Source organism: Chelon labrosus (assembly GCF_963514085.1).
Source record: "Chelon labrosus genome assembly, chromosome: 23".
Taxonomy (NCBI): domain Eukaryota; kingdom Metazoa; phylum Chordata; class Actinopteri; order Mugiliformes; family Mugilidae; genus Chelon; species Chelon labrosus.
In genome coordinates this window covers 20,561,132-20,588,943 of record NC_140356.1, presented here as the reverse complement: position 1 = coordinate 20,588,943, position 27,812 = coordinate 20,561,132, and the positions used below count along the sequence as shown (strand labels likewise).

The 27,812-nt window shown below is 41.1% G+C and overlaps 1 protein-coding gene across 1 annotated transcript in view; it reads left to right on the top strand.

The window, feature by feature from the left end:
* Positions 1–27,314, top strand: part of LOC311508956 (leucine-rich repeat-containing G-protein coupled receptor 5-like) — a 33,151-nt gene extending 5,837 nt beyond the window's left edge. The window contains exons 2-20 of the mRNA XM_084573961.1: positions 4,469–4,540; positions 6,366–6,437; positions 8,416–8,487; positions 10,518–10,733; positions 11,845–11,916; positions 15,167–15,235; positions 15,481–15,552; positions 16,099–16,170; positions 16,700–16,768; positions 18,218–18,289; positions 18,517–18,582; positions 18,893–18,964; positions 19,862–19,933; positions 20,447–20,572; positions 20,838–20,977; positions 22,715–22,798; positions 22,994–23,237; positions 24,001–24,191; positions 24,328–27,314. Of these exons, the coding sequence (XP_084430087.1) occupies positions 4,469–4,540; positions 6,366–6,437; positions 8,416–8,487; positions 10,518–10,733; positions 11,845–11,916; positions 15,167–15,235; positions 15,481–15,552; positions 16,099–16,170; positions 16,700–16,768; positions 18,218–18,289; positions 18,517–18,582; positions 18,893–18,964; positions 19,862–19,933; positions 20,447–20,572; positions 20,838–20,977; positions 22,715–22,798; positions 22,994–23,237; positions 24,001–24,191; positions 24,328–25,064 (2,590 nt within the window). The 3' untranslated portion in view covers positions 25,065–27,314. The remainder of the gene's footprint in view (positions 1–4,468; positions 4,541–6,365; positions 6,438–8,415; positions 8,488–10,517; positions 10,734–11,844; positions 11,917–15,166; positions 15,236–15,480; positions 15,553–16,098; positions 16,171–16,699; positions 16,769–18,217; positions 18,290–18,516; positions 18,583–18,892; positions 18,965–19,861; positions 19,934–20,446; positions 20,573–20,837; positions 20,978–22,714; positions 22,799–22,993; positions 23,238–24,000; positions 24,192–24,327) is intronic.
* The last annotated feature ends 498 nt before the right edge of the window (positions 27,315–27,812 follow it).

Sequence of the window (27,812 nt, the reverse complement as noted above, 5' to 3'; positions counted from 1 at the left end):
GGAGGAAAGTTTGTTCTGGAGTCTGTCCTTTGGGAACTGATTCTGCTCCAGCAAAGATCCAATCAGATCGGGTGGGCGGGGCTTAATGTGGCGATGAAGAAGCAAGATGTTTAGACCATAGACTGTATGAAGATGGACGAAGGAACAGCTCCTCTAAAGTGAAGCCAAAGCAAGTAGAGCTCCCCCTGGTGTCTGGCTGCAGTATAGGTCATAAGCTCCACCCCCTCCATGTTAGTGGGCGGGACTTGGGCCAAACTAAAACACTAAAATACACAAAGAATTATTTCTCAAGACTGGTTTCTGTCATATTAGGTAGTTAATATAATGTTGATGAATGTTCAAGTGTCAATTTATTGGATAAGCTTCGTTTTAGTTATTTGACGCTATAGAAACAGGATGTTGCCGTGCCAACCACCCCATAACGCGGTCCTGTGGGACCATGTGAGTTGTAAAAAAAAATAAATAATTCAACTCAGACCCCAAATTCACCCTCAGACTGTACTGATCAGACTCTGGATCCAAACTCACAAGATGGCGCCGCCCGTATCCCCGGGAAAATAGAGTCAGTTTGACCAATGAGAGGAAGAGGAGACGTGGTGTCCATATTTATATACAGTCTATGCTTTAGAGCCTGTTATCACCAATGGTTATCACATCAGCTGTAAAACATATCGACAGGAAGTAACTTTTAAACTTGTTGTTGTTATTGTCTGGTATCAATATGTTGCCTTCACTGCCTGCAGTACCGCGGGAAAAACAAGCGTCGCCGAAACTTTCTCGCCAACTTAGTTCTTGCGGCGTCCAGACTTTACGTCACGTGTAAAACTGAAGCCTTGTTAATTAAATAAAATTAATAATAATAATATTTCTCTGTCCGCGGTCGATCTGCTTCAGGAGGATCTAACAGAGTTTCTCTTCTTATTATTTTGCTTTTGGAAGAGGACGACATGGACTGATTGGACAGACCAGGGGATGAGACCCCCCCTCACCCCCCACCCTCAAGTTCAGTCGCCCCGGGGGCCCCACCGCCGCCCCGCCCCGACCGACTGAAAGAAAGGCCGAAAGAAAGAGCAAAAGAGGACAAAACCAGAGAGAGGCCTCGCTGTCACACTACACAGATCGCTTTTCTTTCTTCCTCCAGAGTTTGTCTTTCTGCGCCGCACCGACATTTGAATAATCGTCCGATATCCATCAGTTTGAGTCCAAAGAGACGGAATAAAGACAACACACAACGTGGCTAATGTATTCGTCTTTTCTTTCATCTTCACGCTCTCTTTCTCCAGAGTTAAAGCCTCAAACCAAACATCTTCACCGTCTCCTTTAAAGGTGAAAACTTAAGACTGGATTTACAGTAACGACCGATTCAAACGGATTCAAACAGCTTCAAACGGCTTTACAGAAATCATTTGAAGTATTTTCAGAAAGTCTTCATGAAGCGCTGAAACATTTTTGTTTTAGTGTCGCATCTTTCTCATTTTTATGTTCTTGTTTTATTTTTTATAATTTTACATTCAAAACATTCAACAACTTTCTTTCCTTGAATTTTGTTTATAATATTTACAACATATTATGCAGTTTTTCAAGAAAATTCTATTGATTTTATGATAACTTAATACTTAAATTATTTCTTAATATTGCAACTTTTAGCAAATATTTTTACTATCTTCTCATGATCTGTTTAATTTTATGCATTTTTAAATATTTTTTGCAACATGTAAATTTGTGAATTTATTCTCAGATCATTCTGTTTCTAATCCCAACATTTATTTATTTTATCCTAAATTATTAAACTTTTTTTATTTTCTGAAGTTAAACTTTGAAGAGTGCGTTCACGATTCACCAGATAAATCCAGATGTTTCAAAATAAAAGCTCTGGCCTCAGAAAGCGGTTAAACTCGAAACAGAACAATCAGTTTATTGTGATCGTCGTATGTGACCTCAGCAGCAGGGTAATCAGAGCTGGATGTTAGCTTATTGTTAAAACACAACAGGTTAAACCGCCGCCGTCATCAAACACACAACAGTCCCGCTACGCTATCGAACATTAAACAAAAGATCAGCTATGCTAAGCTACTTCTGTAAAGCCAAAGGTGATGCAATAACAGCCTACATTCCAGTTATGTTAAGCAATCAAACATTAATTAAAAGGGTACAAAGCTATGCTAAACCTATGCTAAGCTACCTGTTGTTAGCTAGCAGGATACAAAGCTCATGTAAAATTACAGGTCAAAGGTATCAGTGCGCTATGCTGTGTTAAGTACTCATACATTATCTAAAATAGTTTATAGCTATGCTAAGCTATCTGTTGCTAGCCACTACATTATATAGCTAATTTAAAAATCAGAGAGCAAAACTAATTGTAATACATCATCTATTAACAGTCCAGTTATGTTGAGCAATCAGAAGTTACCTTAAAGGATAAGAAGCTATTCTAAAGCTATGCTAAGCTACCTGTTATAAGCTAACAGGACAATGAGATAACACAGAATCAGAGGTCAAAGCTAACCATGATCCATAGTCAGGTGAAGTTCAGTTGTGTCGAGTGATCAAACATTACCCAAAAGGGCACAAAGTGATGTTAAAGTTATGCTAAGCTAACCATTATTTGCTAACCCAGAACCAGAACGTATGTATAATTCAAAGGCAAAGCTAATAACATCAGTTAAAAGTCTACTTATGTAAAGTGATCAAGCATTACCTAAAAGGGCACAGAATATGCTAAAGCTATGCTAAGCTAAGCTACCCGTTTTAAGCTAACAGGATACTGACACTGACCTAAAGCAGAATAAGAGCGTAAAGATAACAGTGATCCATCATCTGCTGTCAAACATGATCTAAAAGGGCACAAATGCTAGGCTACATGCTATTTGCTAACAGGTCACAAAGCTAACGGCGCAAACAGTTCAGCAGGAATTCATTTCTGTTCATTAGAGGGTTAAAAACACTTACAGTTTGAAACACAACGTTTGCCTCTGATGAAACTTTCCACTATTTTATAGGTTCAGATTTTCGCCGACACAAATCCTGAACAAACACTGTGATTTGTGTAAATGTAGATTTAATGGAGGCTGTTAGCTTAAAGTCTGCAGGACGATACTGAGGCCTCAGTCTGGCTAATGAACAACTCAGTATCTGAGCACACGTAGCCTAGTTATACATACAGACATACATACATATATATATATATATATAAACCATATATTTATGAGTGTCAGCCAATGAATGAATGAAATCTGCTTGTGTTTTTAGTGAGTGGCAGTAAAAGCCAATCGGCCGTAACACTGAAATACGTCCAAACAAACGTCCTCTGTGTGTTTGTGTAGCGGGACCACTACCGGCGGACACTGTTGTAAAGCTACACTCACACATTAACAGGCTTTATGGGGTGTTGAGAAAGCTCCTTCACAACCGGCATATTATTCAACCTGCAGACACACCCTCAGCCAGCGTCCAGGACAGAGACAGTCTGTCTCCGTCTCCTTTCAGACCCCAGAACCTCCCGAGTCGAGAGACGCTACCTGCCGATGGCTATCAGCCTCAGAGAGAGGGGGGGGGGGAATAGACGAGGTCAGATAAGGAAAGAAAAGAAAAGAGGAGGAGGAGGAACGTCATGGCTGCACAAGAAACGAACAAATGTCTCTCAGAGTCAATCACAAACGCTCACGATGCAGAATCAACAACACACTGATGAGCTTCTGCTAAATACAATCATTAGACATATTATTCATCATATACAATGCAATGCTAAAGCTATGCTAAGCTACCTGTTATTAGCTAACAGGCTACTGAGCTTATGCAGAATCAGAGGACAAAGCTAACAGTGATCCATCATCAGCCAAAAGTCCACTTATGTCAACATTATCTTAACGGGTACAAAACTATGCTAACGCTATGCTGAGCTACCTGTTATTAGCCTCGGGGAGAGTCAGATGTTGAATTAGATTTTTAGTTTTTTATCCCGTTAGTCTCTTTATTGTTGAGTTTTCATTATTATAAAGTTGAGTTGTGGGGAATAATTGTTGTGAATATAACTATATCAGAGGTCAGGGAGGAGGAAGGAAACCTGTACTTCTTTATTTATTTATTTTTATTCTATTTCTTTCCTAGTCTTCCTGCTTTCACTGCGTTTCCAGTAACTTCCACTCCCATCTTGTTTCTCACTCAGGTGTGTGTTGACGGACTCATTCGTTTCCCGGCTCTTTGAAGGAGGCGTGAAGTGTGTGTGTTTGCTTGAAATGTCTATATCTTTATGAGGACGTTCTTGGTCCGTTTTAGGCCGTTCGTGATGTGTTTTAGACTTTAGTTCAAGGATGATATGACACCAAGTGTGTTGAATGGTCTCTGTGTCTCTCTGTGGCTCTTTAGTAATTCAGGAGTTGTTAACTTTACCTCAGATGTTGATTTATTTACATGAATTTCACATTTTTTTTATTATTTCAATCCTGTCTTTATCTCTCTGTGTCTACAGTGATCTCAGTATGAATAATCTGACTGTGTTGTCCAGCGGAGATCTGTCCAACCTGCACTTCCTAGAAGAACTGTGAGTATAAAACACAAATGTTCACCTCCTTGGGACTGACGCTGAAATTAAACCAAAGTCTTTGTATAAAAAAACACAAAAACAAGAAACAAAGGGAACTGGACGTGTTGGGTTACTTGAAGATGTTTCATCCAAGTCTGATGAAGCAACCAGCAGGTGGCAGTACTATTAGCTGTGAGTCTAGGAAGCTAGGAAGAGCTACTATTAGCTGGGAGGAGAGGAAGCGAGGAAGAGCTACTATTAGCTTGGCGCCTAGGAAGCTAGGAAGAGCTACTATTAGCTTGGCGCCTAGGAAGCTAGGAAGAGCTACTATTAGCTTGGAGGCTAGGAAGCTAGAGGAGATACTATTAGCTTGGAGGCTAGGAAGAGCTACTATTCTACTATAAGCTCTACTACTAGGGAGGCTAAGAAGATTTGGATAAAAGCACAGAAACATGAAAGATGAGAAACTGTAGTGAAAATATTGTGTAGATACCACAAGTTCTGGAACCAATGAAAACATTAGCTTTAGATTTAAGTTAAATCATTTTAGCTAAGATATCTCTAAACTAACTGATATTGAATCTTCTCAGGAAGTCAGTAGCGATAGCCGGCCCCCGGTCATCCTCAGTCCTCCTCCTAAACTCAGCTCAGATGGTTCAGGAGGAGTCGGAGCAAACATTATATAAACCTGGTGTTATAACGTTAATCCCCAGAGTCCTCAAACATTATCAGGTATCTCATGAACTCCAAGGAGTCGTAGGTGTCTGAGCGGGCGAGGAGCTCAGATATCTGTGAGGATATGATATGTAATCCCACCTGTCCTCGCCCTCCAGCAGCGTCATGTATGAACATTTCCTCAGAGCTAAACTGGACCGAGTTAAAACCCAGAGGGAGCGAGGCTGAACTCGACGGGACCTGAACATGACTCTGGCTGCTGTTCTGCTCTGCTGCCAGCTGTGTGTGTGTGATATTTGTCACCGCGGCGTGAGAAACGTCACTACGGCGATAGGACACCGCACAGATGCATGCTGGGTACACTGTGGACTGGCTGAACTCTCTGTGGCCTCTGGAAAACATACAGACCTGCAGAGGGTCCCTGGTCAGTGTTGATGAAGCGTCCTGGGACAATCATGGTCACGAATCATTCAGTTGACTACAAAACATCAACTTCCTCCACATTTCAGACCAAAACTGTAAAGTACGGTCGCCTCTAAGGACATTTAGAGTGAAAGAATATAAGGAAGCTCTGGATTTAATTCCTGGAAGACAACACTTGGTCTCTGTGGTTCTTTTAATGAAGTCAGGAGAAACAAGAGTCCGTCATAACTTTAAGAGAATGAAGATCAGTCAGTCCTGAACATTTCCAGGAAGAAGAAGAAGAAGAAGAAGAAGAAGAAAAAGAAAAAGAAAAAGAAAGAACTTCTTGGACCAAGAAACTCAAGGAATGGACACTAGACCAGAGGAACCACAACATGGTTCTGGTTTGTTGGAATGACATATAAGATTTGTGCGGTAACCATTTGAGCTTGTATGCTAGGAAGCTTGGAAGACCTACTGTTAGCTGGGAGGCTAGGAAGCTAGGAGAAGCTACAAAGCGTCATACATAATATTCGTGCTTTGGTTTCTCATATTTAATCACAGTTAACTGTATACATCTCCAGTTGTTATTCACCTCTCCACAAAACACATTCACAGCTGTCAACATTTACTCATGTGCCAATCCCAGGTTATTTTTCATGCTGAAAGGAGTTGGATTTTAGCCAAACATCGCCACACATAAATCTGGATTTCTATTTCCCCGTTGCTTATAATCCTTCTCTCTCTCTCTCTTTTTGTGTCTCAGGCGTTTGGCAGGAAATGATCTGTCCTTCATCCCCAGAGGAGCATTCAGCGGCCTCTACAACCTCAAAGTGCTGTAAGTATTCATGTGTTGTTGCCATCGTCAGCTTTTCTGCTAAGATTTGTGGTATCGTTTTAGGTTTTAATGCGAGGGTGGTCACTAGTAGAGGCCGAGAAAAAACTTGGTGTTTTCTGTGAATACAAAGACGTCGAAGACAAACTGAAAATCAGCCAAAGCTTCGGCTGCAGTGGAGACTGTAGCGTATAAAACTGGGTCATCTGCAAAGAAATGGAGTCAGTAGCAAAAACAATCTGCAGTAATCTAAAAAGAAGTGGACCGAGGATAGAACCCTGAGGAACACCATCATTTAGTAGCCTGTATTACGAGGACTGAATTTCATTAACAGGATAGAATTAGCCGTTTCATTAGCCTAAACTAGGAAGAGCTACTATTAGCTAACATTAAACAAACCTAAACAAGCTAATACTAGCCATTTAAATAGCCTAAACAAGACAATGTTAGCCACATTAGTTAGTTTAAAGAAATGGTATATTGATTTAACTAGCCTAGAAAAGATACAATTAGTCATTCAGTTAGCTTAAACAAGCTAATGATAGCCCGAAAAACATAACTCAAGCAACTATATTAGCCTACATTAGCCTAAACAAGGTAACAGTAGCTTCATAAAGATCATTTTCATACTGTAAAAAGTTGAATTTCTGCTCAGCCTCACATTAATCTAGCCAAAGATCCCATGATTATAAAACTGCAAGAAAACATTTTTGATGAGCATTTTTGTAGGAAAACGTGACTGAAATGTGAAAGGACAACTGTATCTATATCTGTTACCTGTAAATTTAATAGAGTTTGCACTTTATTTTCTAACCTCTTAACTGAAGCCTAACCCAATTCCTAATCTGAACCTTAAAGTCTTAATCTTCTCGCCATCCTTTGAAGTCGTGTCCAACTGGGACGACGTCCTCACTACGACGGTTTAAAACTTCAGTCGGTCCTCACAGAGACACCAACTCCGGCTCCCCCCCGTCCACACAAACACACACACTGTAATAATGTGTGGTATGTTTACTGGCGCTAATCATTCACAGAGACACTTTGAAGATTTCCTGTGTGTCACGGTTTAGCGAACACTTTCTGCCGCTTGGAACGACGCTCGTGTTCCCTGTTTACATTCCCCATGTTTACTCATATCAGCCGGTGATTTCTGGGTCACTCATCATTGTTTTCCTGTAAACACCAAGACTCCTGAACTACTAATACTGCTAATCCTACAAACACGACAACTAGTGCAGCTGACCAACCAATACTACTGCGACTATTAATAATGGTGTGTACAGTGGCTGATGTGCCAAGCATGCATGCAAAAAAAATTGTTTTAAATAGTTTTATTGTTATTTTTGTGAAATGTTGTGTCCTGATTATGTTTTTATTTGTTGCAGGTTTCTATAAAAGAAAAAGATTCAACTCAACATAACAATAACTAAAAATAATAACTATATTAATCTTAAAATTCATGGAAAACACACTCTGCTAAGATTTGTGTGTACAGTATTTATATCTAGTCGAAAAGTTTAATACACAGCATGTTTTAAAGTGGTGCCATTTTATTAAATAAAGTATAACAAACTGAAAACCAGCCAAAGCTTCATCTGGAATAGACCCTGTAGCATATAAAAGTGTGTCATCTGCAAAGAAATGGAGTCAGTAACAAGAATAGTTTAATCTTTGTACAGTAATCTAAAAAGGAGTGAACCTAGACCAGAACCCTGTGGAACACCATTTTTTTGTTGCCTCGAGTAACAATCAACTAGATTGTCCTGCAACCAATCAGAGACATTTCATTGTAACTCCACGGCCATAATAACATTTAAAACCATGGGTGGGTTGATTGATTTATTGATTGATTGTTTGGTTGGTTGGTTTATTGATTATTTCCTGCATTGATTGATTGATTATTTGATTGATTGATTTCCTGCCTTGATTGATTGATTGATTGATTGATTGATTGATTGGTTGACTTGTTGTGTGTTCACAGGATGCTTCAGAACAACCAGCTTCGCTCCGTTCCTGACGAGGCCTTTAACAACCTGCACAACCTGCAGTCGCTGTGAGACACATTTCATTTGATTTACTACATCCTCTACACGTCTGCTTTTCATCTTTTTATTGTTTTAATTCTCGTTACAAGCAACTTTACCTCCCACAAGTCAGTGTGTTTATTCTAGTGTGGATTAGTTCATGTTTCTCGTGTGCAGCTGAGTCTAATCTCAGACCTAACCTAGCCATAAAATAATCTTAGCTAAGCATTTAATCTTAATCGTTGCCCAACGTTAGCCACAAATATTAAATTAAACTTTATTTCATAGACGCAGGTTTAAAAAACAAAAACTTTTATAGATTGTAACATATAAAGTTCACATCATTAAATTCTAGTAATTTAATCTGCTCAACAACTATAATTCTAATCTAAATTGGAAGAACAAAATGTAACTTTCACATTTAATAATACTCTATATATATTAAACATTGCATTAGGTTCTAGTTCTTTTTGTAACTTTATATTCTCAAATTTAATCAAGATACAAAATAAACACATAATTCCTTATTTACATTTTATATTAAATATAATTTAGACTAACACCTGCACTAGTACTATTACATACGTAGTTTTAGTTTTATAACCAAGTCTGAACAGGTTTTAACCCTCAAAACATTGTGTGGCCCCCAGATAAATGTCCCCACAAGGTTAGTATTCCATGAAGAACTGGCCCCCGCAGGTTGATAAAAACACACTCAGGTACAGTTTCAGTATAATTACTGTGTGTTATCAGGCTGTCTGTCCTATATACATTAATAATGGACCGTGTGTGTGTGTGGATTCCTTTCCACCAAACAGTAAAACGAGACTAAAGGATGCTAACGTTGTGGGGCCATTTTATTAGAGTTAGGGTCTAGTGTTGGGGTCTAGGGAATGCATTACGTCAGTGGAAGCTCCTTTCAAAGATAGAAACATGAGTTTGTGTGTTTGTAGATAAGAATATAAGAATGGAGACGACTCTCTTCTGGTCGGCGGTGTCTCGTTTATCTGATGGACGATTACGTGAAGTCCCATCCTCGTCTCTGCCTGAACAGAGGAGCTATTGTTAGGACGGACAGACGACAGACGGACAGACAGACAGACAGACAGTCCTCTATGTATCTAAAGAAACATACACGTTAATGTTGCATCACCTGCAGCGAGCACGTTAAAGCTAATTAAACTCACTATTTGCTATTTCTAGAAGTGAGAAATTTAGATTTTCATTCAACTGATTAATTGCATTAATTATATTAAATTACTACATTACAAAAGTAATAAAATTAAAGCCTAACTAACCCAGGTGGATTTTATGAAGTTGAGTTTCCTTTAATTCAAATTTAAAAGCATAGATGTCAAAGTGGATTTAGTCGTGTATGTACTTCTACTATGTGCAGTGACAATAAAGTTTAATTAAGTCTAATCTGTTTAATTCATTTATTAAAGAGCTGCTTCGCATTTGGATTTGTAAAGTAATTACTTTAGTAATTAATGTTGCCACTAGTTTAAATAAGATTTTATTCTGATTTCCACTAATCCTATTAATAATTCTAAGTGAGTTTGCTGCGTCGTGAGTGCTCTGGCTTCGACTGACTCAACAAAATCCTCTCAAACTCACTCTGAGCTGTAAGTCTGTGCTCATTAAAATACCTCAGTTTGTCCCGAGAGCAGTCGAGTCGAGTGGCGCTCGAGTGGCCCGCCGATCATTCCTGGTCGACCTCTTGATGTCTAATGTTCTTCTTGAATGGCTTCAAAGTAAAGTGAAGCCTCTCACTTTGTAGTTTGTTTTTTAATTACATCAGAAATTCTTCTATACACTTGATTTCAAACTAATTTCCAGTTTAAGAAAGAAAAACATTTGGTGTCGGGGACTGACATGCCTTTTAACAGGTTTAGTTGCGGATAATGGACAAAACTGTAAATGGAGAACAACAAGGGTCCAAGGATGGAGCCCTGGGGAACACCACAAGTCAGAGTAGCCACTGAAGATCAAGCAAAATAAAAATTGCGTCAGTTTAAAGATGTTTTTGTTATTAAACTCACTGTGTATCTCTACTTAGACGTCTGGATGCCAATCACATCTCCAGCGTTCCCGCCGGCTGTTTCTCCGGCCTTCGTTCACTCCGTCACCTTTGGTTGGACGATAACTCGCTGGCGGAGGTCCCGGTGGAGGCGCTGAGTGACCTCCCCGCCCTGCAGGCCATGACGCTCGCCCTCAACCACATCAGCCACGTGCCCGACCACGCCTTCAGCAAGCTGGGCCGCCTGGTGGTGCTGTACGTACACATCAAAAACACATGAACACACTCTGGATGTTACTACTGTGGCTAGTAAAGTAGCTTGTTTACCTTAACTGAGAATTAAGCCATTTAGGTTGGCTTGGTTAGCTTGTATGCTACATATGTTAGTTAGTTAGTTAGTTAGTAGTTGGTAAACACTGAATTGGATTAATTTGTTAGTAATAAGTTAGCCTTGAAAGTGAGGCTAACAGAAAAGTAGCTTTTATGCTATCTGGTTGCAGTTAGCCATGAAGGTTAGTTGTTTGGTTAAGTAGCTTTTATGCTAGGTAGTTGGTTTAGGGGTAAAATAGCTAGTTGGCTTGTTATGTTGCTTAGTTATTTAGCCATCTACTTTCTTAGGAGCAAGTTAGCTGTAACTGTTAGGTTAGCACAAAGTTAGCCAGTTAGTTGTTTAGCACAAAGTTAGCCACTAAGTTAAAACTGATAGCTGTTTGATTTAAGGCTAATTCAACAAGTTAGTTGTTTAATAGGTTGGTGAATTAATTTACAGACAGGTTAGATAGTGTAGCTAGCTACCAGGCCATCTGACTAGCTTTCTATTTAACAAGTTAAGTTAGGATAATTTTATCTTAGTTTAACTTACTTGCTAATATGTTAATCTGTTCGTTAGCAGTAAGTTAGCTAGCAGGTCACCTACCTGGTACATCAGTTTAAACAAATTTACATAAATGTAAACATCTGGATTTAAATCAGTTCATCTTCAGGTTTCTCGCTGATGTTTTTGTTTTTAACGGTCGGGGGGCAGACGGTTGCTAGGCGCCGTGTGCTGCGTCAAATTGAACCGTGGCAGGGACCGTCCCGTCCGTCCGTCGGTGTTAGCGCCTTTAATAACATGCAGGACTCTGTTTGTGTGTGTGATGGCATTCAGTGCGGCAGCATTGAAGTCTGCTGTCACTCCCTTTGTCCGGTCGGCTTGAAGCTAATTTGCATGAAATTACCGAAAGAAAAAAAAACCTTCTTGAGAGGCCCCCGGGACGACGGGGCCCCTTTTAAAAAGGCACACACACACACACACACACACACACACACACACACACTGTGTCTGCTTCATTAGTCCATCAGTCTCTCTCTCTCTCTCTCTCCACAGGCATCTTAACAACAATAGGATCGTTTCCATGGGAACGAGCTGCTTCCACGGACTCCACAGTTTGGAGACGCTGTGAGTTTCAATGTTTGAGTGTTTGAGGAGGAGTCAGGGTTGAGCTGGGGTCAGGGTCAAAGGTCAGGAGATGAGAGATTAGAGCCGAGGATCCTCAGCTGGAAAATCTGTCCCAACGACATGTTAGCCTAGCTTAGCATGAGCCGTCAAAACTGAGCAACGACACGTCACAGCAACAAATCCACATCTAGATGAGTTATTATTGAGCTGGTGAAGAAATGTAATAAGTGGATCAGTGGTTTTAGAGAAACTTTACTTTTCTATAACTTTTATTTAATTTAAAAAAAAAATTAAAAATTAAATTAAATTAAATTAAATTAAATTAAATTTTTATAAAACCATTCATCTATGTATTACATTTCTTCATCTGCATATTTAATATTAAATAAAATAAAATAAAATAAAATTAAATTAAATATCCAGATACGTAGATGAATGTTTTAGAAAAACAAAATTAATTTTATTTTTTTTTAAATATCCAGATGAAGAAATATAACAAGTGGATGAATGGTTTTAGTAAAAATTAAATTAAATTAAATTAAATTAAATTACCAACCCCATATATTTTTTTATTTCTGCTACGATCATGTTACAACATATTGTCAGTATCACACCTGCAGATTTCACTTTTATTTATGAGCGACTTGTTTTCAGCGTTTCCTGCTCTGCACACATTTATACCTGATAAACACTCTCCAGGTTGATTCATCCTGTTTTTCACTATCGAATAATAACTCTGTTGTGTGAGTGAGGGAGTATTTCTGGACATTAACCGGAGACAGAACAACCTGAGTGTGTTTGCATGAATTAGTGTGTGTGCATAATGTGAGGAATGTGTGTGTGGATAGAAGTGTTTCTGTTTTCTCAGTCAACCAGAGAAGCAGGTTCAGACACACAAACATACATTTGGAAATAGTTGTGTGTGGAGCTGACTCTGTGTGTGGCCCACCAGGCTCTATGCTAATCATGATTACTATTCATGCTCCCAGCTCACAGGCATGTGTCGGGAGGCTGCGTACCTGTATCATCAGCAATAACAAACCACAGCCGAGGCTCATGTTCATCCGAAACTACAAACACAAACACAGAGCGCGGCGACGTAGGCGGAAATGAAAGCAGAAAAAAAAAAATACATTAATGTGACCAGTTCAAACGGATCCGGGTTTTAAAAGCGCTCCAGCGTCACCGTCTGCTCCAGCAGTTTGCCTCAACCTCAGCTTCACGTTGGCCCCGTCCCTTTTGGCCAAATCAGGATTTTCTGGTTCCAGTAAGTGACGATAATGGTGGTGAACAGAAAACCCAAATCCAGCTTTCAAAACATCTCCGCAGAAAACCCCTGAAACCTTCTGTGGGTAACACGAGCCGCAGAAAATAAAAAAAACGTCCCACCACAGATTACTGACACCTGCTCGTCAAGACAAAGGAGCAGAGTAGCGCCACCGAACCAAGAAGGGACGTTTGTTACTGAAGAAAGTCGGTTCTGTTGCAGCTACGTTGAGATGCCTGCGTGAATTCTGTGTTTGCTTTTATTCAGAGTGAAAACAAATGTTTAAAATGATTTATGTTCAAGTCAAATACTTTAGAAAAACTGCAGGACGCCCCGAGCATTAGCCTCGATATGCACTGATCTCTACGACTCCTCGTTTCCCCAAATGTTTACAACAAATAGTTAAAAGTGAGTTTGAACCATTGAGAGTTTTAAAGTTAAGACCTGTTTGTTCTATCCTTGATCACAGGTGGAAAGATTTAAGGTGTGAACGCACCCAGGACACATCTGAGATCTGATCAGGTCCGGGTTCAGACCTTTCATCAACACCTGGTCTCACCTGTCCACCTACCTGGTCTTAATATAAACGTGTCTCCACATGCGTCCCCAGCCAGCACTTGAGATCTGATCTCAGTTTGTGTGTCTGTAAATCAGCAGCGCCATCATGTGGTCAGTAGAATATTGTAGCAGCTGCTGTCTCTAATGGATCTCTACCTACCGCTGGATCAGAACCATCAACAGCTGCTTGTTGACTTGGAGACATGATCCAGATGTTGGAACAAGATGGAAAGACTCTCACATGTTAAGATCTGATTTATTTCAGACGTTAATTATTTTAGAGAAGGAAGGAAGGAAGGAAGGAAAGAATGAAGGAAAGATAGAAGGAAAGAAGGAAGGAAGGAATGAAAAAAGGAAGGAAAGATGGAAAAAGAAGGGAACAAAAGAAATAAATAACAGCTGTTCATGGTTCTGAAACAGCGGTAGGTAGAGATCCATTGTTGCTCAAACTGTGAACATAAAAACAAGAAGGAAATGAAATTTCATGAGAGAAATGATAAACCATGATACTAAATATCTGTTACAGCGCCACCTACAGGTCCTCATGTTTGTGTATCTGAACAATAAGCTGATTAAAACTAACCTAAGCTATCGTCCAATCACGACCCTCCAAACTCCATCAATAGAATAAAGTAGAACAGCAGCTATGGTCGTTAGCAGTCGTCCTCTGCAGTCGTCCTCTGGACACACACACATTCTCACACACTCACAACCAGACTGAAGCAATTTCAATTTAATGGTATTTTCACAATGTGGCAGCTTCATTCCACTCAGTCAGTGTATCTGTGGGAGTGGAACAGCCACCTGCATCCCAGAGATGGATGAGAGGACCTGATTGAAGCCATGTGTGGACTCAAGGAATGCTCTAGTCTCCGCTGGTGATGAAAGAAAAGAAAGAAAGACGGAGCGAGGCACAGTTAAATGTTTCTTTAATAAACTTAAAAGACGGAAAAAAAAAAAAGATTAAGCTAAACATCGGGCTTCAAACGCAAACATTTACTTGAAACATTTTCCCAGTCTGCTGCGGACGACATTCCCACAGCGTCGTAAAGCCTTTCCATAGCGCTCCCAGTAAATGATCTGACCTAGAGCTCCACTGCTCCGAAGCTCAGACGCTTTCTGTCTCTAACGATGGACAAACGCTCCATGACGTCACCTGTGAAGCTCAGCGTGGCGTCTCCGGTCGCCTCCATCTTGGCTAACTAGCTAACTAGCTAACCTAGCTCCAAGCTAATTAAAAAAAGAAAATGGTCAAAGAGGTGGAGTGTGAGTGACTTATTCCTCTGTTATTTTGTTTAGTTGGTTTTTAAATGGACGCACATACTGACATGGAGTAAACAGACAGTAGAGCGTCTAACCAGCAGGGGGCGCTGCAGGTTGGAGGTTAAACAACGACAACTCTCTCTCTCTCTCTTTCTTCTTCAGGGATTTGAACTACAACAGCCTGGTGGAGTTTCCCACGGCCATCCGGTCGCTGAGCCACCTCAAGGAGCTGTGAGTTTATTTACAACAACTCAGGGTCTCCAGTTCAGCAAACGTTAGCGTAAACTCGCTGAAGATTTTACTTTGTTGTGTTTTGTTTTTTGTCTTCGTAACCAGTTCCTCCCAGAAATGAGATAAATCACTCAAATCACCAAGAATGAATTGACTACATTAATATAGAAGAAGAAGAAGAAGAAGAAGAAGAGCTTTATGTGACCGAGTGAAATGAAGCTAAATTCTTTTGTCTTTCTGTTTAGTGGTTTCCATAGCAACAACATCCAGTCTATCCCGGAGCACGCCTTCACTGGGAATCCCTCGCTGATCACTATGTAGGTACCAGTGAGGAATTTAAATTTAGTTTTTGGGTTTTTTTTGTATTTTTATGTCGTTACAGATCTTTTCCTGCCCCATTTTATGCAGGATGTTATAAAATGTGACTTTTCCTTATCCTGGAGGGAAGATAAAATTTCCCTATCCACAAAACTGTTGCCTGGTAAATATTGGTGCATTATCAGATAAATATTCATTCATCAAATAAAGAAAAATAACAGGTGATAAATAAGACGATTCAACCTTTTAACCGCTGCTCTCTGACTAGCTTCCCCCAAACCACACCAGAGTAAAGTTTATCTGGCGTCTCTCTGTTGGGAACTGATTCTGCTCCTGCAACCATCTGTCGTCTTTATAAGAACTTTTGTGTTTAAAATATCTACTGCATCATTTTATAGATGTTTACCCTTTGATATTTCTATGCCACATGATGAAATCTAGATGGAGAGTTACCAGACTCACAGGAAAGGATTTCCTCAAAACAGACAAATTTGAACTAAACAGTTTTTTAAATATGTCAGACGCTAATCTTGTTTCTGTTACAGATTCTTCTACGACAACCCGATCCAGTCTGTCGGACGCTCGGCTTTTCAGAACCTGCCGGAGCTTCGCACGCTGTAAGAAACTTTCATTCACTTTCACTACGTTTGGAAAACAGTTGGCTAGCAGAGTCCCACTGCTTCCAGTCTTTACACAAAGCTAAGCTAAACTAGCATCTTCATTGCTAAGCCCTGTTCATACCGAAAGCGTCCATCTCTTTGTAGCTGACAGTTGGGCTCTGGTTGCCTAGGTAACCCTCTTGTATATTTCCAAGTGGAACAATCAGAACATAAAAATGTCAACGTCGCTCCGAGCCAATATCATCATGGTGAAACTGGTGGTAGGAACCAAAATGGCGGATGGTGTTCCCTTCAGGTGAACGTTTGAGGAACTCAGTCGCTCCCATTGGTCGATATAAATACAAGATGTCATCGCCCAGTTCCGAGCAACATTCATCATCAAAGAGTCAAAAACATTTGGTCACACCAGAGTGATTGTGTCATTAGCATTAGCATTAGCCTCCTTCAATCAGATGCTAATTAGTAATGTGACACACTAGCTGAATGTTAGCTACATTTCTCAGGTTGAACTTTGTTTTCCTCTCAGGTCTTTGAACGGAGCGGCGGACCTCACCGAGTTTCCAGACCTGACGGGAACTAAAAGTCTGGAGAGCCTGTAAGACCAACTCTCAGGAATGTTTCACATCCGACCGTGTTTGCTGTTGTAGTGTTTTCAGAGCCCAACCTTGAATCAAGCCGCTGCGCTTCTTATTCGCCCGTCGCTCGCTCTAAACTTTATTTTTCTGCAGCTCGGGCCTGAAATTAAAAACCCTCCTCTCTCCTTGTTGTGACCCAGTTTTTTTTTTTTTTTTACCACGTGTCATAATAAACACCGTCGCTGTGTTTGTTTTCTCGTATTTTTTCCATTAAATCTCGTTTCTGAAAGCTGCGTGTGTTCGACAGTAACCTCACGCTGAACCAGTAGGTGGAAATAAAAAGGTCCAACCAAACAAACCGTCCCACATTCTTCCACTCGCTGCTTTTCAGTGACCCTTCCCTTCGTTTAACCCCCCCCCCCCACCCCCTCCACCCGACTTCCTGAATCATACGAGGATCCAAACTTTACACAAAACCGCTTTTATTTAATCAAACTCTCTCATGTTCAGGTTTTATTTTCATATTTACTCCCTAATGAGCCGTTCCACCTCAATACACAGACTGTAATACGTCTTAAAAGGACCTGAACACATCATAGTACAATATAATGGAGCTTTGCTGTACCTGAACACATCACAGTTTACACCTAATGTAAAGGCAACACACCGTATCAGATTGGTTATGTACCTGAACACACCATAAAACACCATTAATGTCCCTGAACACATCACACATTTTATGGTTCCGTTTTATGAAAGAGAGCTCATTTGAGTACTTTTGTTATTGCACTTAAATGCACCACTCTGTTGTCCCTGTACACATCACAGCATGAGTTTAATGTGAAGGAACACACCGTACCAGATGAGTCATGTACCTGAACACACCACAATGTTCCTAAATGCTGTCTAACAAACTGGATAATCTAAAACACCTGCAATGCAAAAACACAACACATTTCCTGTACTTGAACACATCATAAAGCATAATTGATGTAAAGGGACAAACTATACTACATCTGGCATGTACCTGAACACACCACAGTTATCCTAAACACTAACAAACAAACAAACACAAGGACTAATAGAATCTAATAGCTATGCAATCCACCCAAAGTTTACCAAATTGTATGTACTTGAACACACCGCAATACACTTGTGATGCCCCTGAACACACCATGCTGCACATTTAATCCAAGGGAAACAGAAAACCAGATTGGTCAAAAAGGCACTGGCGGAAGTGCGTCAGGCAGAAGTGCCTAGCAGGTGGTCTCACCTGTGCTAACAACTACTTGAACACACCATAATACCCTCTTGTTGTACCTGAACACACCACAGTGCTATGAATGCTCTTTATTAAACAAAAGGGCGATATATTTCATGTACCTGAACACACCGCCATGCTTCTTAATTGATCCTGAACACTGTGTTTGTGTGTTTGTTGTGTGTTTATTGTGTGTTTTTGTGTGTAGGACTATCACAGGAGCTCGTATCACCTCTTTGCCTGGTTCAGTGTGTGAACAGCTTCCAAAGCTTCAGCTGCTGTGAGTCCAAACGCAAACTACATCCACACCTGTGCACTTTCACACATGTGACTCGTCTCTTTTAGGTCAAACCCGTCCGTTGACAGTGTCTCATACAGCTCATGTCTGTCTTCACCGATGCAGAACGACACTGGATGCGTCTTTATTCAGTGTCTCTGTGATGCATTCGGTGTGTTTTGGAAATCTTAAACCCCTCTCTCTCCCTGTCTCTGTCTCTCTCTGTGCAGTGATTTGTCCTTTAATCAGATCCAGACTCTTCCCAGCTTCTCCGGCTGTGAGAGCATCCAGAAGATGTGAGTTTCGTTTCGTTACGCTCTGAGCTCAGGTGCAACTTTTTTAAAGTTTGTTCAATCTGCAATAAAGTGCAGCCAGCTGTTCGTTGTGGGAGTAATTAGCACCGTCGTCTATTTCTGATCACTGCTGTAAAACAGACTGACGGTGATGTAATGGAAATACTATGAATATGCTGAAAGTGAGTTATTTATTCTGTTGTTTTGGAGAAGTGAGCTTCTCAGTTGGCGACGGCGCCTTTAAAGGTTTAGATAAAAGGGTCAGTGAAGGAATCACACCCACTAAGGATAGAGGTAAATGTGTGTTTTTCAGAGATCTGCACCATAACGAGATCGAGGAACTGGAGGAGAACGCCTTCACCGGCCTGATGTCGCTACGCTCGCTGTAAGCAAACACACAGAAACACAGACTGATTAACCCATGATTGGGTCTTTAAGTATTTCCAAATGGAAACTCTTCAGTGATCTAGGTGGTCTGCTCGTTGATAGGACAGGTATGATGCCATATTCTGGCACAACGGACGGATGGGAAGCAACACAAGATGTTTCGTCCAAGTTCACACCTTAAGTCTGGAGCCTGTGACTGATAATGGCTCATTAAAGAACCGTTCATTGGAGTAAGAGGACACGATCAAACACTTTCCCTCCGTCAGTCTTTTAAAACTAACTAAACCAGACAAGTCCAGTTTCCCTTGTTTCAGCTTGTTGGATAATTCTGTCGTAAGACTATTACACTCCCTCACACTCTTTCCTCTTATCCCGGGATTAGAAACAAAGAGCGACTGTTACGCTAGGATCTGTGGTGCTTTCACTGTAATCTGAACAAACGGGCCTCACGGAGATCGGGTCGGCACCGTGAGGTCGCTGCCAGATTAAAAAGACGTCCCGTCACACGAGACCTGGAACAGAAACAAACACATTTAAATGTGACTGAGTGAATCAGTGAGTGAGTCGACTGAGACTAACAGGATGATGTTCAAAACAAGAAGAGACGGAATGTATGCAAACAAGGCGCTTTATTATAAAATACACAGACTGTTCAATGCGTTCACATTAAGTGTTCATGGAGAAATATTCCCAGCATGTGTCTACCTGAAATAAATGAAAATACCTGGACATGGACAAGAGGTAATGGAGGAAATGTTCCAGAGAGAGTTTTTACTAGAGTATAATCAATTCCCAACTTTATGCCATAAATGTTTGGTGGGTGGGAGAAAGTTTGGTTTTATTTTATTGATAAACATTTAAATTTAATGTCTTGTTTTCTGGTTTTGTCATGTAGTGATTTATCGTGGAACAGATTGTCGTCGGTGAAGCTGAACTCGTTCTCAGCTCTTCCTGCTCTCACTAAACTGTAAGTTCGCCTGAAACTGAGTCAAAGACCGAAGATAGAAATGTGTGGAAGTAAGAAAATAAAGCTGTTATGTGTTCATTCATAAACTTCATGTTGGAATAAAATCTATCAGGAAAAGTTTTGTCATATTTTTGTGGTTAACCCAAAGATTTATTGACTTCTCAAAAAGATAATGCTAAACGTTGCTAGCAGCAGAAACAAACTATTGGATAGCATCGCCACCATGTTAGCCATTAGCATTACCATAAGCATCTCTATTAGCATCATCTATATCATCTCCATTAGCATTACCATTAGCTTTGCCATTAGCTTCTGGATATTCTCACAGTATCTGGGGACATAATGAAATACTGGGGCCCAACAGTTTATTTTTGCCCCGGGGCCCATTCAGGATGCTACATCGGCCCTGCTCATCAAACCAGGAAGTTTTATATTCTTAAATGTTCCTCTGCTGTGTCTCTGGTTGTAGAAATTTAAAACAGTAAATGTCCCGCCCTCTATCTGTCTCTGCAGTGACCTATCGTCCAATCAGCTGTCGTCGCTGCCTCTGATTGGTCTTCAGAGCTTAACTCAGCTGCGTCTGGCGGGGAACGATCAGTTGATGGAGTTAATACCCCGAGAGGACCTGCCCCGCGTCAGGTGAGCTGGACGTCCAACATGGCCGCCGGCCCGGGACCTGATTTATCCTCCACATTACAGCAGCAACACAAACACAGCTGACGTGACTAAACAAAGGGTTTGAATTACAGCCACTTCACGGCTCATTAACTGCTGCGATGTTTACAGTGACTCAAACACCTTGGCTCTGGTCCACGTCCCGTTCAGGTGTAATAAAGCTGATTTATTCGAGCTGTGTCTGAAACACGTCCACGGTTTGAGAGGTGTTGATCATGTTTGTGTTCAGGGTGATGGAGCTTCCTTACGCCTTCCAGTGCTGCGCCTTCGTCTCCTGTGAGCGAGGAGGAGGAGGAGGAGGAGGTTCGTCCTGGGAGAGGGAGGAGGCATCAGACTCAACAGGGAGAGACACCGTCCTCTCCGGACAAGGTAAAGGAGATGTCTTCTAGATTAGCTCATAGCAATGATATCATTCTGACCTCATTCAGCAACCCCTTGACTAGAACTGGACCAAGAGTTTAGAGAAATACCACAAAGGTTCTAGTAACAATAGAACCAGGCCCACTCTCCATCTGGACATGTGGAGAACCAAAGAACCCAAAGTGTTCCACATTGGGTTTTTACCTCTTGAAAGGGAATCTGGCTACAAAATACTACTGATTCCACTACAGGAGACAATGTACACACAATTCAACCTTTGGACATTTTATTTAACCTTCGTATAATCAAATTCTACCATTGTGCACGTTATACAATCTATAAAAATTAGCAACTGAATAGCAGAAAAACACACACACCACCTTTTAAATAACATTCTGCCAAACCAGGTACCAGACTCTTTGATGAAAAGGTGCAGTCTGCCTACCATAGCCTCACATTTCATCACCAGAATTTCAAGGAAAGCCAAAAACATCATTTCTGACATCTCCCATCCAGCACACCATCTATTCACACCGTTACCATCAGGGAGAAGGTTCAGGAGCATAACATGTAAAACATCACGTTTTAGGGATAGTACCTATCCACAAGCTATTCGCCACCTGAACATGCACTAAGCACTAAGCACTTTATGAGTTAACTCCATAACCTGGTTTACCTCCAACCTTACTGCTGCTTCTGTACACCATGCACTTTTTCTATGTGTGTTAAGTGTTGTTACCTCTGCTATTTATGTGCCTATTCTTTTTTGGCTTTAGTACTGTGATGCTGTGTTGTCATTATGTGTGTTACATGTGAGAATACCAAAACACATTCCTATCAACTGTATTGTTATATTGTTGAAATGGCTATAATAAACTTGAACTTGAACTTGAACTTAAAAGTAAATTAGCAGACTAAGACTTTGCCTAACGCTACATTCACACTAGCAACAATACAGCAACAAGCCACGATTCATGTTAAGTAGAAGTGACAAACTGACGCACAACAGTTGGACGTGGCTACAAATCAAAGTTGAGCTGGCTTCAACTTGTTTTCAAGGCTCCAGTGAGGTGGTGAAGTCAGTTGTATTTGTTTGTGTTAAGTTTAAGCAGATAATGTCACCAACAACGTCAACGCCTTTCATTTCCTCTGAAAGTTCCCTAACGTTAGGGTTTTGTGTATCTAAATCAAATAGACATCAACAAGAAAATACAAAAGTTGAGCAGCTATTTTGAGAGAAAACACTTGAACAACGCGCCAGAGTGTACCTCAACTAATCACCACTAAACTAAGATGTGGTCGGTGCTGATGGAGGAGCGACTTTGTGACTCATGGCTCTGTTTGTGTTTTTATTAGTGGCAGTAACGATGCATCACACATTTTCTGTTTGGATTAATCGCAAATTTAAATTTCCATGTGAGTCATTTGCCTCCCTCTTTGTGCTTTAGATATATTTCTGTTTCTTATGATTTCGTCATGCATTCAAACTCAGATAGAAGTGGTTACTCACAGATCCACTCAATCAGATGAAAAGTTATTGCTTATTCCCTGCTACAAGCAGCCGTGATTCATCTTTTCTTAATGCAGGAATATTTGTCTTTCAAAGTAAATCAATTATTTTCAGTCTGCTCCACCTTCTCCTGACTCACGTTCATCAGCTTTGCACGAATGAATGTTGGGTTTTCAAACAAATGTAAAAGAAAATAAAACTATATTTGCTCTGATGTTCTCACTGTTTCTCTGCAGTTGATCAGGACTGGGAGGATTTTCTGATGGAGTTTGAAGATGAACCCAAACCTCAACACTCAGTTCACTGCAGCCCAGCACCAGGTACTAATAGTAGTGTGGACCGCCACCAGGGGGCGCTGTAGAAAAGGGTTAACACTTTTTTTTTATAACTTACTCTAAAAATTATTGGTTCATAGTTGAGTTTAAAAGCATCATATTAGTTTCCGTTAATAATATCAAAGACTTATTTACCAATGCCAAATGCTAAAGCTAACAGGGGGTTTAATTGTCCTGCAGGACCATTTCGTCCCTGCCTCCATCTTCTCGGTAGCTGGACGATTCGTGGCGGGGTGTGGCTCATCGCAGCGATCTCATTGGTCAGCAACAGTCTCGTCGTCCTGTCCGTCTTCTTTTCTCCAGCCTCCTCGGTCACGCCCCCAAAGCTGCTGATTGGCCTGCTCGCCCTGGTGAACGGCCTGATGGGAGTGTGGAGTGGTTGGTTGGCCGCCGTGGACGCCTGGACATTTGGAAACTTCTGGAGGTACGAAAGGAAAACCTGAGACACATTTCTGACAAATTAGGGAACAATGAGGTCAGAAGTCAGAAACAGGAACTCAGAAAAGGATTTGGACCAATTTAAGATCTGAGATTAATCTGAATTTAACCATCTTGGACCTTTCCAGAAATAAGTCCAGGACTATTTCTAGAAAAAACAGTAAATCAAAATCACTATACTGTATACTAATTAAACTATTGTGAATGTGGTCAAAACATTTTAAAACCATAAATTGGCCATTTTGGAATGTAAATACTCTTAAAAGTATGAGGCGAGCAGCACCGTGTTGACCAGGAAGTCATGAATGTTGATGAAACTCAGAGAGTTGTTGTGATGATGATAGGAGAAAAAAACTTTGTAGATGTTGAGATGTTGAGAAGTTGAGCGAATGTCAGCAAATAGGAGCCACTGATACAGTTATTTGACACTTGACTCGAACACAGAGTTCCCCAAACATTGAAGGAAACACTATTTTAGTTCCTACCACCAGATCCACGATGATGATAGCACCTTGGAGCGTTGGCGTTGTTGATGATAGTATTGGAACTACCAGTTAGTTTAGCTTAGCATTAAGAATCGTGTCTCAAACATTTGAGAATACACTAACAACACTTCTGAAATTCACAGTATTTATTTAGTTTAGTTTGTTCAATAGATTGTGTCATGTTCCTGGATTCATTCATTAATCTCCATGAAATGTATTAAAATATCTGAAAACGCTTGAACAGAGGTTTGGTGTTGCGTTCAGGTACGGTGCGAAGTGGGAGACCAGTTTCCTGTGTCGACTCAGCGGCTTCCTGTGCGTGTTTGCGTCGCAGACCGGCCTCTTCCTGTTGACTGTCGCGGCTCTGGAGCGATGCCTGGCCGCCGGCGCTGCCACTGCCACCACCACCGCCACTGCCACCGCCAAACGGTCGAATAAACCTGAGGGGAACTGCGGTGAGGAAGATTTTACCGAATTAAAAATAGCTACAGTGAATACAGACTCATACAGATCAGAAACCTCTGGATCAAACCAGCGTAGTTTATTGTTAATATTCGATATTTAGACTTCAGTTGTGATTTTTCTCTCCAGGTCGCTCCATGTCACCTCCCTCCATCCGTCTGTCCATCGGTCTGTGCTTCCTGTTGGGCCTCGCCGTCACGCTGCCCCCCCTGGTGGCTGGACACAGTACTACCTCCCTCTGTTTGCCGCTGCCTTCCTCCTCCTCCTCCTCCTCATCCTCACTGGCCTTCTCCGTCTCCCTCGTGCTTTTCGACTCGCTTTGCTTCCTCCTCATGACACTCGCCTACACTCGTCTCTACTGTCGCGCCAACAAGGCTCCGCCCACCTCAGAGGAGGATGTGGCGCTGACTCGACACGTGGCCTGGCTGCTGTTCTCCGACTGCCTCCTCTTCCTCCCCGTCGCCTTCCTCTCCTTCTCCGCCCTGCTGAGGCTTCCCTCCACCACCACTGCCGGGCCGGAGGCGGCGAAGGGAGTGCTGCTGCTCGTGGCGCCGTTGCCAGCCTGCGTCAACCCGTTGCTGTATCTCCTCTTCAACCCGCTCGCCAGGGAGGAGCTGTCAGCGCTGGCCAAGCGAACCTGTTGGGGCATGGTCATACCAAAGCTCCACAGCAGAGGAGGAGGAGGGGGAGGAGGAGGAGGAGGAGGAAGCACGCTGAATTCAACGTACGATGAGGACGCAGAGAAGCAGTCATGTGACTCGACGCAGGCGCTGGTGGTCGTTGGAGCTGTTAAAGAAGAAGAAGAAGAGGAGGTGGGGCGAGGAAGGGCGCAACATTCAGTGGAGTTTGTTGCTCCATGTCGCTAAACTCACAAACGAAGGGTTTGAAGTTCTCACCTGACAAAACCATTTCGGTTTATCCCATAGACTGTAAGAAAAGTGGATGCCATGACAGCTCATATGACCTATACTGCAGCCAGATAACAGGAGGAGCTTTGGGCTTCACTTTACACGAGCTGTCATGGCGTCCATGTTTCCTACAGTCTATGCTCCAGACAGACATTTAAGACTCACAACAGACGGACTGATGGGACTCTGAGGCAGCAAATGTAGCAGAAAGGAAGTGAAAGGAAGTAAAACCACAGGACAACATGTACTCGTTTACCTTTTTCCTCTCCTCCTCTCGTCTTTAATTATCAAATCTCGGTCCTGACCCGTTTGACCGGGGACAAACACACAAAGTCAGTACAAAAGGGGTGTAAATTCACCAGCTTTTATTTTGAAATACGACAGAATTTACAGCCCCGTGTTTCCAAATGTTCGACCAAACGCCGGCGGTGACGGCTCGTGTTTCTGCGAGTGTGTGTGAAATCTGCAGCGTCCGTGTGATTTTCATCACGGAGTTGATCCCCGCACTGAAAACAGGAATCAAGACACACTAAATAAATACAAATAAAAAACAGCTGCAGCTCATGTTCACCAGCAGGAAAATATAAGAACTGGTCGTAATATTCATAATATCTCCAAAGAGAACACAGGTTGGAGCAGCTGTATAGAATTAAACGGACCACATGTGTGACTGTGTGTGTTCAGTAAATGTGTTTGTACATATTGTTGTAAATACAGGCTACTGTGACAATCCTAATTTTTTCCTTTTGTTTAGTCTTTGCCGTTTGTGATGTTTTGAAGATTTGTGCAGATCCTATATTTTTATTTTACACTCAGTGACATTTTACATCTAATTGACTCATTACTGCCCCCTTAAGGCTGGAAGATGGAAAACAACAACCTGAATTTGACAGTTGAGGGAAAGTGAATTTCCCAAAATGGCCACAAGGGGTCACTATGAGAGCACACGACAACAAACTTAGACTCATGATCATTTTAGGGACCGTCACTTTACCAGTTCATTAAGTACGCTAGTGAATGTATTCTAATATAACAGTCCTGCTTTAAATCTAGTCTCCATGAAGGTTCTGGTGTTCAACATTAGTTTCTAATAACAGCAAGATGTTGATTCTACTGTGTTTTCATTTTCTAGTTCTATTGACTTGTGTTGTAGTCTGAGTCTTTCTAAAATATACATATTAACTGTACAGGGACCTCTTAAATCCACTGTCCCCGTATGTCTGCGTAGAATCACATACATGGTCCAGGTCAGGTTAACTCATTGATTATAATTTCATGATATTTATTTAGTACAGCTGGACGTTATGACAAAATGTGATAGAAATATGAAAAATATGAAATGCAGTGCTAAATGCTAACAGCATCACGCTAACATGCTAACAATTACTAAAACAAGTTCCTTACATTTCTGTTGTTTGAGTACAAGGAGGTTTACTGTCGCTACAGTCACATTTATATCCTTCACTACGATGTAGTTAATATGTACAAATAACAGACTAAAAAGAGCTGGCCAGTTTATTAGGTACACTAGTGGAAATATTCACATATAACAGCATTAGCTTCTAATAACTGAGAGACCTGTTGATTCAATCGTGTTTTTATTTTGTAGAACTATTGACTCGTAGCTTGTTCCAACATCATGTCCTCTGATCAATCCATTTTAACAGCACCACAAACTGCATCCTCTAAAATGATCATCCAGGTGAATCACTACCTTAGAATGACTTCACTGGTGTACCTAATGAACTGGACAGGGAGTTGAAGACAAAGACTAGATGGCTGGGTTGGAAATTGGGACCATCATCTGCCAGGGATGAATCTCAAACGTCCTCTGGAATTTTTAATGTTTTCAACGCATTCTCTTTTGTTATTTGGTGTTAAATTTGAAGATTTCCTTGTGTTGCATGAAGGAAACAGACAATCTGCAATAAGCTTTTACACAAATCTGATATCTCCATGACAACTGAGTGAAGACAGATAAGCTGATGTTTGTCTATGTCCTGTGTGTGAATTTGTGTTTAGAAAACCTAATTTCCTGAGTTGTTATTTGGGATTTCATGTTAAATTACTAAAAAACAAAAAAAAAAAGAAAGTGGGCGGGCTCTTATTTGCTGGCTCCGCCCACTCGCCCAGCAGCAGAACTGAAATAGCTGTTAGCACCTTCCCGTGATCGGCACTTCAAATATAAATCCTGTTTTTTCTTCCTGTAAAATATGTGAATGTTGTTTTTAGTTTGTGAACGTTTTAGTTTGTGACATAAATAAAGACAGTTTGGTTGAAACTGCTCCGAGCTCTCTGTTACTTCATCTGTAAAGGGGTTAAATATTTTAATGTGTATATATTAACTTCATTTGTCTTTATTAGAAAATTAAATGAGTTTAACGTGTTTGTGAGTCTGTCCTTTAACTATTGACAGATGTACCAAGAAAAAAGAAACTACATTATTCCAATGTTCTTCAAAATTCTTCTACCGCTTCCTCCTTCTCCTCCTTCTCCTCCTTCTCCTCCCTTTCTTCTTCTTCTCCTTCTTCTCCTCTCCCTCCATCTTCTCCAGTGAACTCAACATGTGGATTATGAGTATAGTTTCAGATGTTTGTGGTAAAAATCGAAGAACAGGAGGAGGAGGAGGAGGAGGGATCCTGTGATGACTTGTCATCACAACGATGACTCAGCAGTTTGTGTTGTTCTGGGTAATTGTGCGATTGT